Consider the following 19,026-nt stretch of genomic DNA (forward strand, 5'->3'; position numbering starts at 1 on the left):
TTTTTTTTTTTTTTTTTGAAAAAGCTGGCAATATATTGAATTCACAAAGACTGAAGAGACCAATATTAAATAGAGACCATATTATAAGGAAGGGGATATATTGAATAAATAAAATTGAGTTTGTTGCCAAAATAAAAAAGCAGCTCTAATTAATTTATTTTTCCTTTAATTTTATTATTTCCATTCTATTTGAAATTTCATATTGATTTATTTTTCATATCTCCTAAACTCTTGATACATCTTGAAATTCTCAATAATATTCATAAGAAAAAAAAATCATTAACAAAAATGACTAGGGGAAAGACTAATTTGGAGAGGTTTCTCGAATGTTCGACTCCACGTGTCCCGATTCACTATTACACTGAGGTAAAATTATATTTCATTGTTTGTTTTTATTCTTTTTTATAAAAATTTGTTTGAACAAACGTTTTCAAATCTAATTTCGAGAGTTTTCTCTTCTTCCCACATGTTTTGATCCATCATTATTTTCAGATAATGTTATATTTATTTGAGTTTATGAAAATGTTATTTGAAAGATTATTTTCAAATATAATTTGAAGAAGTTTCTCCAACATTCATCTCCATGTTTTTCTGTTCATTATTAGATTAATTTTACATCATATCTATATGTTTTTTAAAGAAAAATTCACGAAAACATTTTTTGAATCCAACATTCTCAATTCCAACAAAAAAGTATTTAATCAATTTCACTTTAAGAAATTTTGAACCAATTAATTAAAATTTATTTTTAATAAAATCTTTGGTGTAGAAAGCAAAGAACAATCAAATCGAAATCAATTATCATGAATATAGAACAATTAATCAAACCCATAAGAGATCTAATTAACATGAGCTATAAGTACATATAAATTATGTTATGGTTTACATATAGATTTACAAGCACGATGGTATAATCTACTTTGGTCTCCCTGTTCTTCAAGTGATCTTCTTGGGTCGCCAAATCTCGGTTTATTGTATTCGATCTCTTGTTTCAGTTCTCTAGAAAAGGATTTCAATTCTTTAGATCTACCATGCATGTGTGTTCTCCTGTTCATCACCCTTTGATAAAAGATATTATGTGTGTTCTCCTGGTCAAAGTCTTGAAATAAGTAATAGTAATGCTATAGTGGTAAAAGACGACTAATTAGTCGTTGACATTATTACCATGATTGCCATATTAATTGTTCTTTATTATAAACATCTTAGCCAAGATTGACTAGTTTTTTATTTGGGTAATTTATGTTAAATTATAATGTTGAGGGATTAGTTTACACAATAGAAACAATACGAGGGCTGTTTAAGAGTTTTTGAAAAGTTATGGTCTTATTCCAACCCGGTTTAAGGATCCGAATATTGTAATCGGGTCTGTTTTGCAGACAAAGGGATCGTCGTCATCATCAGGAGCCAAAGCAGAAGATGAAGAAGTGAGAAGGCCTTGCATCGTCCTTCAAGACATTTGGTCTGCCGTTGATAAGTGGAGCTCCTTTGGTCGTAAAGTTTCTCTTTCCGTGGAAGGCATCGACGAGAAGGTTAACCATCACTTTGTTCCTTCACTCTCTGCCATTCAGATCTTCACCCTCAAACCCTTCACTGATGATGATCCAAGGTTCGATTTTTATTGTCTTATTGCTTCATTGGTAACAAGGTTTGATATGAAAGTTTGTGGCTTTGTGGTGGAATCGGTTCTGTGGGTCTAGTTTTGTTGTCTAGTGTTCATAAGGAGCTATAAAGTTTATGTCTTTTTGAAGTTTTCTCAAGATTCTTGTGTGTTTATGATTAGAATTTGACTATTGTAATGTAGCTCTTTCAAGTAATTGATTCTGAATGTAGGAGCTCTGCGACTGGAGTAGATGATGGTACAGTGACAGGATCTGCTGAACCTGACTCTTCTGGCAAACGGGATGTGAATGCTGATCACTTGGGCTACCTTTATTTTCAATATAATGAGACAGATAAGCCGTTCCTAAGAGAACCTCTTACTTCCATGGTATCTTATAGTAATCTTTATTTTCCCTTTTGATGTTGGATTGGTTCTCCATAAGTCATTGGTTAAATGGAAAGTGTTTTTTGTTTTCTTGTTTATGTATATTGTAGATCACCGATAGACTAGCTAAGCAGCACCCTGGATTGACTACTCTGAAAAGTTCAGATCTTTCTCCATATAGCTGGATTTCGATTGCTTGGTATGTCGTGTTTTCTATTATCTTGTTCAGTTTTAGCATGTTCTTAATTAGGCTACAAAGTGATTACTTAATTGTTCACCGTCTCTCCATGAGGCATATATACTATATGCCTGTCATTTCACAATAACTTGCTTTTATATGATTCATGCATGCTTCCCATGATGTATATTGTGATGTTAGTTGCTGTCTTACTCCAAATATATAATGTATCCGTAAATCCTAATTGTGATGATATTTGAATTGGAATTATTTTAGGTATCCCATTTATCCAATTCCACCAGTGGACAATAAGGATATGTCTACCGTTTTCCTAACGTACCATTCACTGAAGCCAAACTTTCCAGGTACTTTGGTCATTTGAGACTTAACAATTATACATAAGATATAAAAGTTGTGCGTGCTAAACTATTCACGTAGTTCAACAGATTTATACATATAGTTCCCGAACTTTGTTCTTGTTAGGTTGTATGCTACTTTGGAAAATGATGATTTGTTATAGTGATATCTGATATTCATATCTGGAAACCATATTTATATAACTAATAGATAGTTATTGAGGTTGATTGATTTTTAGTAGTACCTTAATCATGGGAGAATTAAAGGATGATGATTGTGGTTTTCCTATTTAGTCTCTCTCTGTTTAATTAGCTTTTGAAGAGGAGTACGGGTCAGGCTTTAACTTGAGTAATAATCAGACTCTTCTTATCGATAGGGGATTAGTCTCTTTTTGGTATTAATTTTTGATAGATCACATGAGATGGAGAAGTTGCATATACCAATCCTAGCCACTCTTTTCTCTGCATGAAAGTCTTATATATCTTCAGTTTCTAAATACGTTTTCTTGTTTTAACAAGACACTTACTTCCTTTTAGCTAAATAAGTAAGGGTCTCTTGAGCTTGATTCTATTATTTTCTTAGAGTAAAGTCAGTCTTTTAGTAAGTACAACTAGTTAACTTCTGGTCATCGTATTGGTGTTGATATCTTTCTAAACAAGTGATTGATTGATTACATTTTCCAATGTTTCTTTATAATAATTTTCTTCGATATTAACTAGTTTTTTGCTTGTGATTTCTCTCAGAAACAAATGGTAAAGATGTTAAGGGGAAAGAAAACGGAGTGTCAGGTGAAACAAAAGTTGAACTTCCTCCATTTGCTGCAGTGACTTACAAGGTCTTTGGTAATGTGTGGATCATGCCTGGGACATCAGACAATCAGAAGATAGAGATGTGTGAAAAGGCTGCTTCCTCATGGCTGAAATTAATCGGCTTCTTTCACAATGACTTCAACTTCTTTATGTCCCGGAAGTTTTGTGGAGTGCCCAAATGATGTGGTCGTGCTGGTGAAATGCTAAGGACAGCAATGGGATCTTGTCGTCATATGAGAACATTCTGTTGGTAAAGAAGTCTATCTTTCTCTCTCTCTCTCCCCCTCAGACTCTTTCTCAAACTCTTTCTTAAACTCTTTCTCAAACTCTTTCTCAGACTTTGATGTTATGTTTTGCTCCTGCTGTTATTTACTTTGAGGAGTTTTTTTCTTTATATTTTTCAAGTGGTTATTACTTGCTATTATTTGGGGTCTATATTTGATAAGATTTTCATATATTTAGGTCTAAATTGCTTTAACATATTGGAATATACCATTTTTATCGATAGTCAAACTCATTATCATTTTGTTTCTGTTTTTTTTTTTCATGTTAAGAATTGAATTATCATTGGACTGACTTTGATTTGCATTTTTAGGTCTAATTGTTTTAACATATTTGGACCTGACATTTTTATCGATAGTCTTAGTCGAGTAATATTTGTGACAGTCTTCAAGATGTGATAATCATCATTTCTCTAGAACAATAGTTGTGCATGGATTTCATCTAATAGTTTTTGTTTGCACTAGTATATTAAACCCATAATGGAATGAATAAAATAGTTCAATGATATCAGGAAACCCTTATCTAGAAACGTAACCCCTACTACATGTGCGTACGTATTTTAACATATTGTATACATGCAAACTAATCTAGTGTATATATATTACACTATATGGTATACGTACAAACATTAAACTATAAAACTTATATTGTATACATGCATTAAGTTACGTCTACTACATTTAGTATCATGTCTACGTAGAATAGATGAAAGGAAATGGTTTTTCATTATGGGTAGTTTCATACTTAATGAAGATAAGACTAACTTGTATTAATTTGTGAAACGAATTTGTGCAAATTACTTCTGCTGAAACGAATTTGTGCGTCTCATATGTCTGATGAATAAACCTGAATCTTACTTAGAATGGGGATAAAACGAAAATCCTAAAATTAAAAGCATGTCTAGAAAGAGAGACAATGCGTGTGAGAGCGTCATTTCTTCTTCTTCTTGCCATCATCGGGTCTAATGAGTTGAACAGGAGCTGCTGGTACCCTAAACCACCATTCCCTTATCCGCCTCTCTAACCGGTCACTACTCGCTTTCCTCCACCCGACTTCCCTCGTGAACCACTCTACAAACGCAATCGTTATTAAGTACTTCACTGGAACAACCGCCAATATAACTGCCACTGCCACAAGCGATATAGCTGTTGTATCTGTAGCCTGAAAACATATTAGAGAGACAAAGAGTTATTATTAACCACAGACTCTCCGATTTATTTTAAGCCGTCATCATTAGTTTTTGTAACATTATACCTGAGGAAGAATTGCAAGAGTAATGGCTCTTATTTTGAGGAGACCAACGTTAACTGCTTGGATTAGCGACTCAAACTGGCTGATTGCGTCTTGTAGCACGAGTAGCTGCTCCACTGCGTTTTTACTTGGTGGAGCCTTCACTCGAACAGCTTTTGGCTCTTTCCCTTTGTTGAACTGCTTACGCCACAACATCACTATAGCCACTATGACTAATATTGACGGTAGTATGAAACCAATCCACCCACTGCACAACATAACAAGACTTTTTCACTCTAATCAACCTTTTTCATCATGTCAAAAATTCTGAAATCTTACCTGATGATCAAATAGCTGACTAAGATCATGAACACTGTTGATTTATAAGGATCTTGCCAAGAGGCTAAGAGATTTATACGCAAGCCTAGTTTGATGAAAGGTAACAATAGCTCCTGCAATGTGACTATTGGTTAATATAGTACTAGCAAAGAAAAAGGAAAAAGATGAATAAGGAAGCATCTCACGATACCTTCATAACTGCAACGTTAGTGTCAATTCCTTCTACTTTCACTTGTTCCACAGTCGCCTGAGCAGCTTCAGCCCTGTCTGTGTCTAGGATTGACTGTTTCAGAGCTATCTCTAATGGACTCGTCTCCCCAACACAAAAATCTCCTATGATTGTCATTTCTTCACCCATATTTGTTTCAGTCTCTAGATTCAAGCCAAAATGCTCAAGCAATTTGAGTGAGACTGGAGATAAGTTTGAGGGCCATTTCATATACTGAACAAAACCGGCATCAGAAGGAGCATCAGTGGTTATGCGAGAGACACGGCTGGATAGAGCTTCTAAGACCATATCTCCACCAGGGAGACTTTCTGCCAGGTTAAATATAAGCAGTGTTTTGTATTGGGAAGAGAAGACTTGAAAAGCTTCCTTTATTGCACGGTACCGGAATATGCCAAGGATTGCTCTTGCAAGTATTTCTGATCGTTGAATCCCTTTAAAGTTGTATCTTCGTATGAACCATTGTACACGAAGGATTTCCAGACATATTCCCAACCAGTAGTCTCGACGAGCATTGCCTTTAAACTCTGTAAACTCAAAATATACCGGCTCTTGCCTGTACATACAGAACAAGATAAAGCAAATATATAAATCCACGAGCACAGAAAACGAGACAGACATAATACTATAGACTATAGTCCATTAGCACACTTACACTAGAATTGATTTGTACATGATGGCTTTATCAAAGATGCGAGCACCCAATGGCCCTGTCAACTCAGGTTTGATGACCTGTTTTGTGTCTTCAGTGAGATCATATCGCATGGGCTTATCACCACCACCCATTGAATCAAAATATAGAGCACAGTTGGTAAGTGTCAGTTTACCTACAAAAGGAAATGCTTGATAAATATTGAGATGGAAACAAAACCAACAAATTAGAACCACAGTTTTCATCTTTCTCCTTTTGCTTAAGGTATAATGCCACTGCAGAAGATTAGAATAACTAACATGACTATATGCAGAGATCTCTCCAGAAGTTTACCAGGCCATGCTGAGATGCCCACGTGTTTAAGAACCGGTAAAACAGGATTTGCACCATCCATATCAAGAACTATTTCTCCCTTGCCAAGCTGAAGATTGGCAGCTGAAGGTCCTAGAGTGCTTTTTGCAGCCTTGAAAATCCTACAAATATAAGAGGGCAAGAAAAAGATTCAAAAAGATTGATTCCTGCTTTAGATAATGGATAGCATTAAATGAGCCACAGAAAATTTAAATCATCTTCAACATTATATTAATTAGAAAGCAATAGTCTTTTGACGTAATATGTTGCCAGCTAAGGGATCATTAGGCGTGTTTGAGGTAAGAATAAGTAAGTAGATACTACAGAAGTAGACTGAAGTATTTAAAGTACCAGAAAAGGAGACCAAAATTTCAAAACCACCAATGTGTCATAACACTTAGATGGTGCATCAAGTAAACAAATGCAGAAAAGTATATTAAAGGAATGGAAATAAGTAGTGGTAAGTTCATACTTGTCAAGTGTGCGGATGTATTTGTCATATACAAGGAAATGAAGCCTGTGGGCTGACGAGCTAGTCAGTGCATCAAAAAGATTATGTACAGTTATTGCATCTGCAATGGCAGGACAAACCGGAGCAATTCTTGCAAAAGCCTCTTGCCCAACAGACTTTTTTTCATCAACCTAATAAGCAAAGTTTTCAGTAGAGAAGTCAGTTCAGTCCTTCCGATCATGAATAATGCATAAACAAAGGAAGTTTAAAATGGTAATAACCTGCATAGCCATATTTGTGGGACTCGAATAGAATAGCGACCACCCATCCTCATCCTCTAAGTCCTGCTTGGAGGNGATTGATTCCTGCTTTAGATAATGGATAGCATTAAATGAGCCACAGAAAATTTAAATCATCTTCAACATTATATTAATTAGAAAGCAATAGTCTTTTGACGTAATATGTTGCCAGCTAAGGGATCATTAGGCGTGTTTGAGGTAAGAATAAGTAAGTAGATACTACAGAAGTAGACTGAAGTATTTAAAGTACCAGAAAAGGAGACCAAAATTTCAAAACCACCAATGTGTCATAACACTTAGATGGTGCATCAAGTAAACAAATGCAGAAAAGTATATTAAAGGAATGGAAATAAGTAGTGGTAAGTTCATACTTGTCAAGTGTGCGGATGTATTTGTCATATACAAGGAAATGAAGCCTGTGGGCTGACGAGCTAGTCAGTGCATCAAAAAGATTATGTACAGTTATTGCATCTGCAATGGCAGGACAAACCGGAGCAATTCTTGCAAAAGCCTCTTGCCCAACAGACTTTTTTTCATCAACCTAATAAGCAAAGTTTTCAGTAGAGAAGTCAGTTCAGTCCTTCCGATCATGAATAATGCATAAACAAAGGAAGTTTAAAATGGTAATAACCTGCATAGCCATATTTGTGGGACTCGAATAGAATAGCGACCACCCATCCTCATCCTCTAAGTCCTGCTTGGAGGGAGATGCTGCATCCTAAACTTGGCAAATTTGAGACAAAAACAAGAAGATCAATCCAAATATTTCTTTTTAAATTAAAAAAAAAAAAACACCAAAAAATGGAAACCAGAGAGATAAGATTTCTCACTTTGTTCTCCTGCTCACTTGTAACACTTGGGGTCTCCCAAGCAAGCATCATATCAAACATAAGCTGACGGAACTCTGGATCACTTAGGTAATCAGGCTTCTTCATAACTTGGTGAAGTGCATGAAAAGAGCAGAACTCTAAAAAGTTCCTTGCATATGTCAAAAGCTGCTTAACACTCTCAGGCAACTCAACATCAAAATGATGTTGCAGGTCTTCTGTGGCTATTTCAAGGATCCTGAAAATTGGCAAAACCCAAAGAAATTTCCCTAAAATCAATTCACAAAAACACCAATTCCCAAGTATAGCCCAGAACAGTAAGGAATAATCACATCGCGTAATAAAGATTAAGCAATCGCAAGTATAAACCCAGGATCCGAGACGTATATGAATCTCGAAAATGTTGAAGAATCTAAGAGAGAGAGAGAGAGAGAGTAGTTTACTTTGAACAACGGGAGACGACGGAATTAGCGAGAAGAGAGAGCTGAGGAATAGGTTTCGGGGAAGCGATAGGCGACGGAGAAGCATCACCATCGCGACCAGAGGACGTTTTCTTCCGGTGGAACAAAGATTTCAAAGAACTCTGATGCGTCCTCATGAAATTCTCCAGCGCTCCAACTTTCGCACCGCCGCCACCGTCTTCTTCCATCGGAAAAAATCACCACAATGAATGAATCAGATCAGAATTGGTAAAATCGTAACCCTAGATTGCTTCTCGGATTCACTTCCCGAATTAGATTCCTCTCTTAGTTATATTTGCTTTCTTCGTGTGCAAGCTTCGCAGACTCCTCCTTAGTACGCAACTCTACTATGCAGAGAGATCTCCCTTATCCGTGTACGCTTCGCAGTATTCTTAAGTGAGAAAGAAAGATTAGTTATTTGTAACACAAGAAGATTAGTTAATGCGATTTTTATTAACTAAAAGCTATTATTAACAAATCTAATTAATATCTCTAATCAAACCGAATTAAACCGGTCGGTTATTGTAGCTTAAACCGTTTGGTTTACTACCTTGGATTAACACAATGATGATTCAATTTGTTTTTTTTTTTTTTTGTTCAACGATTCAGTTTGTTAGTCAATGTAGTGTTTTAACAACTAAAAATCTCAAAACATTTTATTAAAAAAAAAAAAAAGAACAGTGTTGATCTACACGACCATTGATTATGGTCATCTTTAACTCTCTTCTGTTTGTTGTCATGTAGAGGAAACAATAGCTACTAAATGCTGACTCCATTGTTGTTTTGATCTTCTAAAGCTTGGAGTTGTTACTGCGAGGAGGGTCTTTCGCCCAGAGAGGCGGGATGATTCTATGGTCTTGCACAGGCGGCTGCTCTTCTTTTTTCTCGGTTTTTTCTTCTTCGTCCTCTGTAACCGAATTAGAGAATGCATCCGGGTTGGCTTTGATACAGCTTTGCAATGCTACAAATGGATTCACACAGTCTGATCCCTGCAACAACAACAACAACCACACATACAATATCTTTGTAAACTTGCCTTCTAAATGGCACAAAAAATGTAATAACGAAAAAGACAAACTATAGCCAATGTTAATGAGTATTTGAGTTGAGGTTACACTAATCCAAAACAATATAAAATACTCAAGTCTGATCACTGAAACAACAACAGCATAATCAAGATAATTGTGAAGCTTCTCATCTAAAGGGCACAAAATGTAAACGAAAGAGAAACAACTAACATCAATGTGTCAATTTTTAGGAGCATTTCGGTTGAGTTTCCATCATCATACATCTAGTGTTTCGAGCATTTTTCAGGTGAGGTTACATCATAATCCTAAACAATCTAATAACGTTCAGTTAGAAATTACCTTTTCTTCAGCAGTGCTTTTGAGAAAGCAAAGGAACGCCTCAGAGAACTGAGAGCCACAAGAGCCATTACGCAAATCTGCTATGCAAGGACAATCGAGAGCTCTCTGTGCCTTTGCTTCAAGCGACTGATGGATTTGGTATTTGTCAGATAACTCGGTAATTCATTCAAAGCAAAAAAAAAAAAAAAAAAATCATGTGGATATAACTGAATAATGAACGAAGTTGAAAAAAGAAAACCTCATTCTCATTCTCATCTTCACCATAAGCTGCAGCTTCTGTGATATTGAAGAGAGTACAATAATGTCATAAATCGCAGAGAGTCAGAGACCAAACAACAGAGAGAATACATAAAAGTGTTTCTTGAGGGATACAAAGATGGAATCAAAAAAGCTTTCTTAGGTTGTATCCCCATAGAAACTATAAAAATCAAAGACTTGAGAATCTTCCTACAAGGAAGAACAATATTTTGAATTGATACTATCGAGAATCGCAAATTTCAATACTATAACACCATTTCATCGTTACCAATCAAACACAGGACCAAAGCAATCTCCAAATCCATAAAAGCGAGATACAGAACACACACAAAAAAAGAAACGATTACGAACCAGCGAGGAGAGAATCCATCGATGGCGACGAAGTATTATCGCCATGAGAATCACGCGGCGAATTCGTAGAAGGAGGAGTGTTCGTCGTCGTCGATGGAATCGAGTTCTCGTCACTCTGAGCTTGACCCATTTTGAGAATTACAATTACTGCTAAAACCTCCGATTAGGAATTTGGTTAGCCGCCGAAGAAGAGAGATCCATCCCCCTCTCTGAAGAAATGCGTCGACTTTAAGAGTCAATTTCGAAAATCGAAATCAAAAAGAAGGCCCAGATAAGTCAATATGGGCCGGGCTTTAAATTATTTGTTGCCAATTGTTTTGATCACCATTGGTTTGAATAAAAGAACCTAATTGAACGATATAGATTATAAACAACAGCGGAAGAAAAAAAAGAAAAAAAGGTTAAGTGTATATACTGATTTGAATCTTAGGTTGTCAAAGTGAAAGTAGGGTCAAACTTTTGTAATATAAAACCCAGAAACACAAAAATGGCTTTGTGAATCTTATCGACATATATAAGTAACGACTCCCATTATCATCAATTCTTCTGGCTGTCAATATCGAAACACACTTTTTCTCGCATTCAAATTTTGAAGACCTTTTTCGTTAGTTAATAATTATGTTTATAGGTTAAGGATTAGTGCAAACTATTTTTATTAACTTTTTTTTTTTTGGGATTTTATAAAAGTTTTATAAAACTAATGAAAAGATTCTAAATAATATAAATGTTCTTTCCGCTTTCTAATTAATATACAGATTTATTAATTTATAAATCAAATATAATATTGAAAATTAAGATCAAAATATTTTATTCAATAATATAATAATTTTTTTTGAAGTTTTTAAGTTACCAACACCAAATTATAATTAATGAGACATGATTTGTCATGTTGGATTTAAAATTTTGCATGTTGGAGAATGGAGATTAAAAGAATCTAGCACTAAAATTAATTATAGAAAATCATATTTAGATATTAATATATTTTCTTGTTTAACAAACTCTTTGGAGTTCTTATGGATGGAAGTGCTCTTAATTTGATATTTTTTTGTTTGTCCCTCAATACAACCAAACATCAAGAGAGAAACATGGTTTATAACAAATTCAACGTCAAACGAGAATTATATGACTAGAAAAATAATCATTAAAATTTGATAAAAAGATGGTGTAGCTTCCGATTTGGTTTTATGCGAGTTATGCTACAATTTGCGTGATAAAATATCGATAGAATCCGTGAAGTGACTTTAATGCAATGGTTACTGTTAAATCCAATTGTAAAAGCCACCATGACAATAGAAATCGAGTTATGTTCCTTATAAATGTATATTTGTAGGGATTTGGCTAATAAACCGGCTTATCGTGGTCTAATAGTTGACAAAAAAAAAGTATATAATTCATTTTCTTTGTCTAATTATATCTCATTTAGGTGTCATGGTGTCATTTTCTTACTCTCTCTTTCTTTCAGCATATAGGTGATTTTAGAGGGAAATTGTTTTAATTTTCATCGCAAAATATATTTTAAAATTTTTTTGAACACTGAAATTATACTTTTCTTTGTTTTATGGATTTAAAAAATATATATTAGATAAGAAATGACATTTTAAGTTAGCACACAAATATATATATATATATATATATATATATATATATATATATATATATATATATATNTATATATATATATATATGTGTGCCTCAAAACTTTAAACATCACTTATATTGAAACACCCTAGGTATATCTTTCAACACCTCTTTGTAGCTGCAAATGCAAAACTGATTAAGACACATTTTATGCACTTAAATTTTATAAAATTATCTGATGTAACAAAAGAAGTTATACTTCAAACATATATAATTCAGCATATAAACATATTGCATTCCCAATTGGAAGAACATAAATGTTATATATAAACTACATATAATATAATATATGTTGACAAACTTGTAATCTTGTGGTTTGTAATAGTAGATAACTCGAAGTTGGAATGGCTAGTATGTCTAATGTGAGCAATACATAATATTTGAAAAAGGACGTATATTATATGGTTTGGTTATGTCCTACATGGACCATTCTTGCATCAAGCCGCAATTGACGCTTTTAAATACACTTGAGAGAAAGAAAATTAAACAAATCGAAATCAAAAGCCTTACAGCAAAGAACAGCATATAAAGTTTCAGAACAAACTCTCAACATTTAACCCATTTAACATATTGCGTATCTATGCTCCCTTGACGATTAATAATATCTTATGAGAAAAGAAAATTACATACCAAATGATTAGAAGCTGATTTTAATACTGTTAATTACGGGTACTAATATCATATATTCAATTTTAAAAAATATATATATATGTATGTATTAAAAGGTAGTATCATATTAAGTCAATTTATTGAAAAAGTAATAATTATGATATGGGATGATAACTAATCAATAGTGTATCAAGTTGTTATTGAACTATTTACACTTGAATTATCATTTCTAGCTTTTTTATTGGTCTACACAAAGTTGTCTTTGGTGACCACATAATTGATGGGGTTGGGAGCTGTGTTATTGTCGATTACAAAAATACACTTTGTAGTTGTTTGTTTGTTTTGTTGATGCAATTAACAGAAATTAATAATGATTTAGTCTACGGGAAAAAAGAAAAAATGGTTTCGACTCTTTTGATATATGAGTTGCGGCCCTAATAGTCTAACCACCCATATCTAATGTTTTAATTCCCATCTTGATTTGTCTAATTATCATATCAAACCAACTAAGTTGCTATAATTAGCCTCGATATAATAGTAAAATTTTCAACGAAGGCCATATCCAATAATATATCTTATTTTATCTTATAGTATAAGATAAAATAAAATATATCTCAAATCAAAAAGGTTGGTAAAATGAAACATCACTATGAATGTTCAACGTTTAAATAGTATCCTATCTTCTCTAGCAACCCATCCTCAAAATACTAGATAGGTTTGGTGTTCACTGGTTAATCAAATCTCTAACCAAAAATAAATCCTAATCTATAAACGTATCTCATTAATTGTTTATTTTTCTAACAATAGGAATTTGTGATAATACGTGATTGCTAACAAAGTACCTTAATTCAAAAATGATCAAGTATGTATTTAATAGACATCGATAGTGCAACCAACAAAACAAATAATTAAAGGAAAACTATATCATGCACCTGGTTTATCGCTATTATTTTCCTTTTTAGGCTTAGTTGAATCTTTTAGTTTTGTATTTTATTAATATCCGCAAATGTAAACCTATTCATTATCATATTACAAAAAAAGTCGATCGAATACTTTACAAATACGAATTTTTAACAACTTTCTTTGAATTGTTTATTCACAGAGACAAATAGTGGCCAATATCACGAATTCACATGAATTTATTAATGATGAGAGCTTTTCCATGTTTTTTTTTTTTTTTACCCAAAGAAGAAGAAGAAGAAGAATGGTTATAATGTAAAAACAAAGCGTAAAACAAAATATTCAAACTGAGTTGCGCTCCAACGTTCGAAAACAAAATGGGGATCCTCGTGAATCAATCCAACGGTCACAATTCTCCATGTGAATCTCTTCAAGACCTTTTGTGTAATATTTTTTCAAACTTCTTTTTAGGTTTTATTCTCTTTTTTTCACCACTCCTATAAGTAAAGGTGGGTTATTTTTCAAGATCCAACCAGACTTATTCAACCAATTCACTCAGATTTTTGTTTTTTTGTTTTGGGTTTTGATTAAAGTGAAAACAAAATAACTTTTTGCAGCTCTCTATTTTTTTTTTGTTTGGGGAGGGATTGATCATTATAAATTTATAATACCTTCCTGTATAAGTGAAGGAACAATAATAAAACAGTTTCTGTTCACTTCACTTTATCCCAATTCGAGCCAAAGTTAACTCTTTGTCAGATCCTTTTGTCTGAAACAGAGTTCTTATTTTTAACCATTTTTTTTTTGTTAAACCGATCAGAAAAACAAACCCGTTTTCCCAAAATGCAAAATCTAAAATGGGTTTTGAATCTCTTGTTTGTTTCTGCTCTTCTTCATAATTTTGTTCACTCATCATCAGCAGAAGTAATCTGTTCGAGCAAAGACAGAGCATCACTTCTGAGTTTCAAGTCAAGCATCATCAAGGACACAACAGGTGTTCTGGATTCGTGGGTTGGTGAAGATTGTTGCAATGAAGACTGGGAAGGTGTTTTATGCAATCGAGCCACGGGAGAAGTCACCAACTTGGTGTTGCAATGCCCTGCGAACGAGCCTACTCTTTACATGAAAGGCACACTATCACCTTCACTGGGTAATCTCCGATCTCTTGTGGTTTTGTCCATTACTGGAACCAAATTCATCAGTGGTTCAATCCCCAACAGCTTCTCTAATCTGACCAGTCTTCGCCAGCTCGTACTCGATGATAATTCTCTCCAAGGCAATGTTCCTTCTCTTTTAGGCCGTCTTCCATTGTTGGACACTCTTTCATTATCTGGAAACCGCTTCTCAGGTCTTGTCCCGCCGAGTTTGGGGAACTTGAGACGCCTTACTATTATGAGTTTGGCTCGGAATTCCTTTTCCGGTCCAATCCCAGTGACTTTCAAGAACCTCCTCAAACTTGATAGTCTTGATCTCAGCTCCAATTTGTTGTCTGGACCAATCCCAGATTTCATAGGCCAGTTTCAGAGTTTAACCAATCTTTTTCTCTCCAGCAACAGATTATCCGGAGGGTTACCAGTTTCTGTTTACAGCTTAGGGAAGCTTCAGATCATGTCGTTGGAGCGCAATGGTCTGACCGGACCACTCTCAGATCGAATCAGCAATCTGAAGTCACTCACTACCCTTCAGTTAAGCGGCAACAAGTTCATCGGTCACATACCAGCATCCATTACAAGACTGCAGAATCTATGGTCTCTCAACCTCTCGAGAAACCAGTTCTCTGATCCTCTGCCTGCTGTTGTAGCCAGAGGATTTCCTTCTCTACTGTCCATTGATCTATCATATAACAATCTTAACATTGGCGCAATTCCAAGCTGGATCAGAGACAAGCAACTCTCAGATATCAACTTGGCTGGTTGCAAACTGAGAGGAACCTTTCCAAAGCTAACAAGACCAACGGCCTTGACCTCGCTAGATTTGTCTGACAACTTTCTGACAGGTGATGTTTCGGCTTTCCTCACAAGCATGACCAATGTTCAGAAAGTGAAGCTCTCAAAGAACCAGCTCAGGTTCGATCTCTCCAAGCTGAAGTTGCCTGAAGGAGTCGCGTCCATTGATCTGAGTTCAAATCTTGTGACGGGGTCGCTTTCAAGCCTGTTAAACAATAAGACAAGCAGCTTCTTGGAAGAGGTCCATCTCACCAACAACCAAATCTCAGGGAGGATCCCTGATTTCACAGAAAGCTTGAACCTGAAAGTTCTCAACATAGGGAGCAACAAAATCAGTGGACAAATCCCAAGTTCAATAACAAACCTTGTTGAACTTGTGAGACTGGACATCTCAAGAAATCACATTACAGGAGGCATACCTCAAGCTCTGGGACAGCTAGCGCAGCTTAACTGGCTCGACCTCTCGATCAATGCACTTACAGGAAGAATCCCGGATAGCTTATTGAACATCAAGACAATGAAACATGTGAGTTTCAGAGCCAACAAATTATGCGGACTGATTCCACAAGGAAGACCATTCAACATCTTTCCTGCAGCTGCTTATCTGCATAACCTTTGCCTATGTGGCAAGCCATTACCAGCTTGTAGGAAGACAATGAAGTGAAACCAAACACACGTTCTGAAGTGGCCAGTCCAACGCTGACTTTATTATCTTAGTCCCCTATTACTTTTACGCATTTCTTCAAAATAGATGATATCTTCTATTTGTCTTTTACTCTTTTCTTACAATTCTATTGTTTCAATCTGATTCTGTTTTCAATTTCATCTAAAATAAATTATTATTACTACTTTTACTCCTCCTGAGCATTGGTAAAACGAAAAACATAAGCTTCATTACTTGTCTAAACAAAAGGAATTACCATTTCCAAGAACTACAAAAAACCCACCTGCTCACAACTACAGTACCATCAGATAACTAACTTCATGATAAAAGCTTAATGTACAACGCATCACAACGATTAGAGATATCCATTTCAATAAGACTAGACCCCCAAAGAACGAGCATAACATGTCTAGTAGTCATCCAAAACCTCTTCTTCCTCTTCTTTACCTTCAGCATCTTTGTTGTCATCATCTGCGTTCTCAACTTCCTTCTCCTCAGTCTCCTCAGCATCATCAGCTTGTTCCTCCTCAGCATCATCAGATTGCTTCTCCTGATCCTCCTCCTGAAATAGTCATCAACATCATCTCAACATTCAAGATTCCACGTATAAAATGAGAAAAAAACAAAGGACAACCCATTTATAGTAAAAACTCATACTTCCTCATCAGCATCATTGTTCTCCATTTTCTTGTTATATTCTGCCTTTAGTTCAGCAGCTTTATCCGTATAAACTTTCTTCTCCTATAAGATCAAGAAACACAACCAGAGTTTTAGATAAAAAAAGCCATAAACAAATCACCATTAAACTAGGAAAGAAAACAAAAAAAGATAACAACTCACTTCCTCAGACAAAGACTTCCACTTTTCACCACCGCGTTTAGCAACCTAGAATCATATATAAATACACATAAAACAGTTGAGCCAACCTCATAAACACTAGGCATAGAACTCAAATACAGTAATTGAACCCAGATAAACATAAAGTCTTACATCCTTAACATTATTAGATGGATTCTCCTCGCTATAAGTTTTACGGAAATCATTCCTGCAAAGGGAAAGCTAACATCAGCACCATCCTGAAGAGAATATATAAAAAAATAATCAACAAAAGTAAGTATGAGACAAGTTAACAATACATGAAGATAAAAAAGGCAGTAAGAGGTCGCTTAGGCTTGTTAGAGGTAGAAGAGCTCTTAGCCTTTCTAACTCTCTTTGCCTTAGGTTCATCAGATGTTGACTTCTTCCTGCAAAAAACAAACACAATCAGAAACTCAATCAATCTCACATATAGAAACATAATCATTTCAACACAAGAAAATAAGGCTAACGAGGTTTTACTTCTCTGCAGGTTTCTTCTTAGCCTCAGTTTGTGTCTCTACAACTTGAGCTTCTGAACAACAACCAAATCCAAAGAGATTATGAGAACACTGAAATACACAATAAGAAGGGGAAAAAAAAACCCAAAGAGATGATTATACCCAGATTCACTCTAATCTTAGCATCGAGACTGCAGTTGTGCATGCTAATAAGCGCTACTGCAACATTCTTGTTACATCCTTCACTGAAACCATTCAAAATCACAAAATAAAGATTCTGAGAAACCCTAGAAATCCCAATCGCTTAATCTGAATAGGGAACCCTAAAATCGAAACACAGATCCGATTCAAAGAATTAAAGGAAGGAGAAGAAAACCACCAGCGAGCGAAAGCACTGCCATCTTTAGCACGACGTAAGGTGGTGGTGGTAGTAGTGGAAGAGGCGTTGCTGCTAGTTTCCGCTTCGACTCTCTTCCTCGGCTTCGGTGCGTTTGTATTCGACGAGGCTCCGGCCATAATCGCAAAGATCGAAATGTGAGAGTGAGATTTGTATATCGCTCGAGAGAAGTCGATTCGATTCGATTCGATTGGATTGGGATGAGAAAGAAGGGTTTCCAGAGACACTGGTGGAGAAGAAAAAGGAGTGAATTGAGAGGGAAACGAAACATTTTTCCCCAAAGTTATGGCGGCAATGTTTTTTTTTCTTAGGGCGACACGGATCGTTGAGCTGGCGTTCTATCCACCGTTGATTTTCGTATACGCGAGTATTGGTCTAGATCTGGAGATGGTTCTCATTTTATTCGCGGTTCCCCAATATATTAATGGGCTTTAGGTTATGAGGCCCATTTGGATTAACCGCTACTGGTCCAGCCCAATATAAGTCTTTTTAATGCAAGAAAAGGTAAAAAAAGGATTGATTGATAAAAATATTTTTTTTAAAAGGAATAGTAAAAAGTGTTGATAACGGTAAAAGTGAGAAAAAAAAAGCCTATAGGGGGAAGATAGGCATGTGGTGGTACAGAGAGGTGAGAAGACTTTTGAAGGGTTTAAGGGTGGGGGTGATGGGGAAGGTGAAATAACAACTTCTCGCTTACTGTGCCCACCACCACCCACGCACCTCAGACTCAGAGAATCTCTCAGACTCATCACTCACTTCTCTTCTCTCCCTTTCAAATCTTTACCATTGTCTTGACTTTTTTTTTAAACTTACTTTCAGATTTTAGACGTCTCTAATCCAAGTTGTATGATGGATTTGTGTGGAATAATATTGTTAAATCTTCTTTGTGCTTTCTTTCGTGTTTTAGTGTGGGTTTTTTTCGCTTAATTAAACTAAGAGTTTAGATAGATGGAATGATTAACTCACTCTCCCTCTCTATCTCTCTTCTCTGTTTTCAATATGATAATCATTGGGAGATTATGGAATAGTAACTTTTTACCTCCAACTCGAAATAAATTATTGTAGAGAATGTTTAATATCATAAACTCATTCCTCCTCCATCAAAGAAGTTAAAAAAAAAAAAAAAAAAAAAAA

General features: G+C 35.2%; 5 protein-coding genes across 5 annotated transcripts; 2 read left to right on the forward strand and 3 right to left on the reverse strand.

The window, feature by feature from the left end:
• Window positions 1,302–3,785, forward strand: LOC104706639 (the record flags this gene model as incomplete). The annotated part of the gene is made up of 5 exons (XM_010422835.2): window positions 1,302–1,606; window positions 1,831–1,987; window positions 2,095–2,183; window positions 2,439–2,527; window positions 3,263–3,785. Coding segments are annotated over 5 exons (888 nt in total), but the record flags the coding sequence as incomplete, so codon positions are not given.
• LOC104706640 lies at window positions 4,355–8,837 on the reverse strand. Its single transcript, XM_010422837.2, has 10 exons — window positions 8,429–8,837; window positions 7,989–8,223; window positions 7,790–7,876; window positions 7,530–7,699; window positions 6,391–6,530; window positions 6,061–6,232; window positions 5,370–5,961; window positions 5,180–5,292; window positions 4,865–5,108; window positions 4,355–4,771 (listed from the first exon to the last, which is right to left on the reverse strand). The coding sequence occupies exons 1-10, from the start codon at window positions 8,632–8,634 to the stop codon at window positions 4,541–4,543; spliced, it is 2,190 nt and encodes a 729-aa protein (XP_010421139.1). The 5' UTR covers window positions 8,635–8,837; the 3' UTR covers window positions 4,355–4,540.
• On the reverse strand, window positions 9,082–10,638 carry LOC104706641 (mitochondrial intermembrane space import and assembly protein 40). The gene is made up of 4 exons (XM_010422838.1): window positions 10,423–10,638; window positions 10,052–10,089; window positions 9,814–9,939; window positions 9,082–9,435 (listed from the first exon to the last, which is right to left on the reverse strand). Exons 1-4 carry the CDS (start codon window positions 10,550–10,552, stop codon window positions 9,238–9,240), a joined length of 492 nt encoding a protein of 163 aa, XP_010421140.1. The 5' UTR covers window positions 10,553–10,638; the 3' UTR covers window positions 9,082–9,237.
• LOC104706642 (DNA-damage-repair/toleration protein DRT100-like) lies at window positions 14,137–16,340 on the forward strand. Its single transcript, XM_010422839.2, has one exon. The coding sequence runs from the start codon at window positions 14,413–14,415 to the stop codon at window positions 16,177–16,179; it is 1,767 nt and encodes a 588-aa protein (XP_010421141.1). The 5' UTR covers window positions 14,137–14,412; the 3' UTR covers window positions 16,180–16,340.
• Window positions 16,387–18,147, reverse strand: LOC104706643 (high mobility group B protein 7-like). The gene is made up of 8 exons (XM_010422840.2): window positions 17,875–18,147; window positions 17,658–17,740; window positions 17,518–17,569; window positions 17,316–17,423; window positions 17,170–17,224; window positions 17,020–17,064; window positions 16,837–16,920; window positions 16,387–16,741 (listed from the first exon to the last, which is right to left on the reverse strand). The coding sequence occupies exons 1-8, from the start codon at window positions 18,009–18,011 to the stop codon at window positions 16,589–16,591; spliced, it is 717 nt and encodes a 238-aa protein (XP_010421142.1). The 5' UTR covers window positions 18,012–18,147; the 3' UTR covers window positions 16,387–16,588.

Source organism: Camelina sativa, chromosome 8 (genome assembly GCF_000633955.1).
Source record: "Camelina sativa cultivar DH55 chromosome 8, Cs, whole genome shotgun sequence".
Classification (NCBI taxonomy): domain Eukaryota; kingdom Viridiplantae; phylum Streptophyta; class Magnoliopsida; order Brassicales; family Brassicaceae; genus Camelina; species Camelina sativa.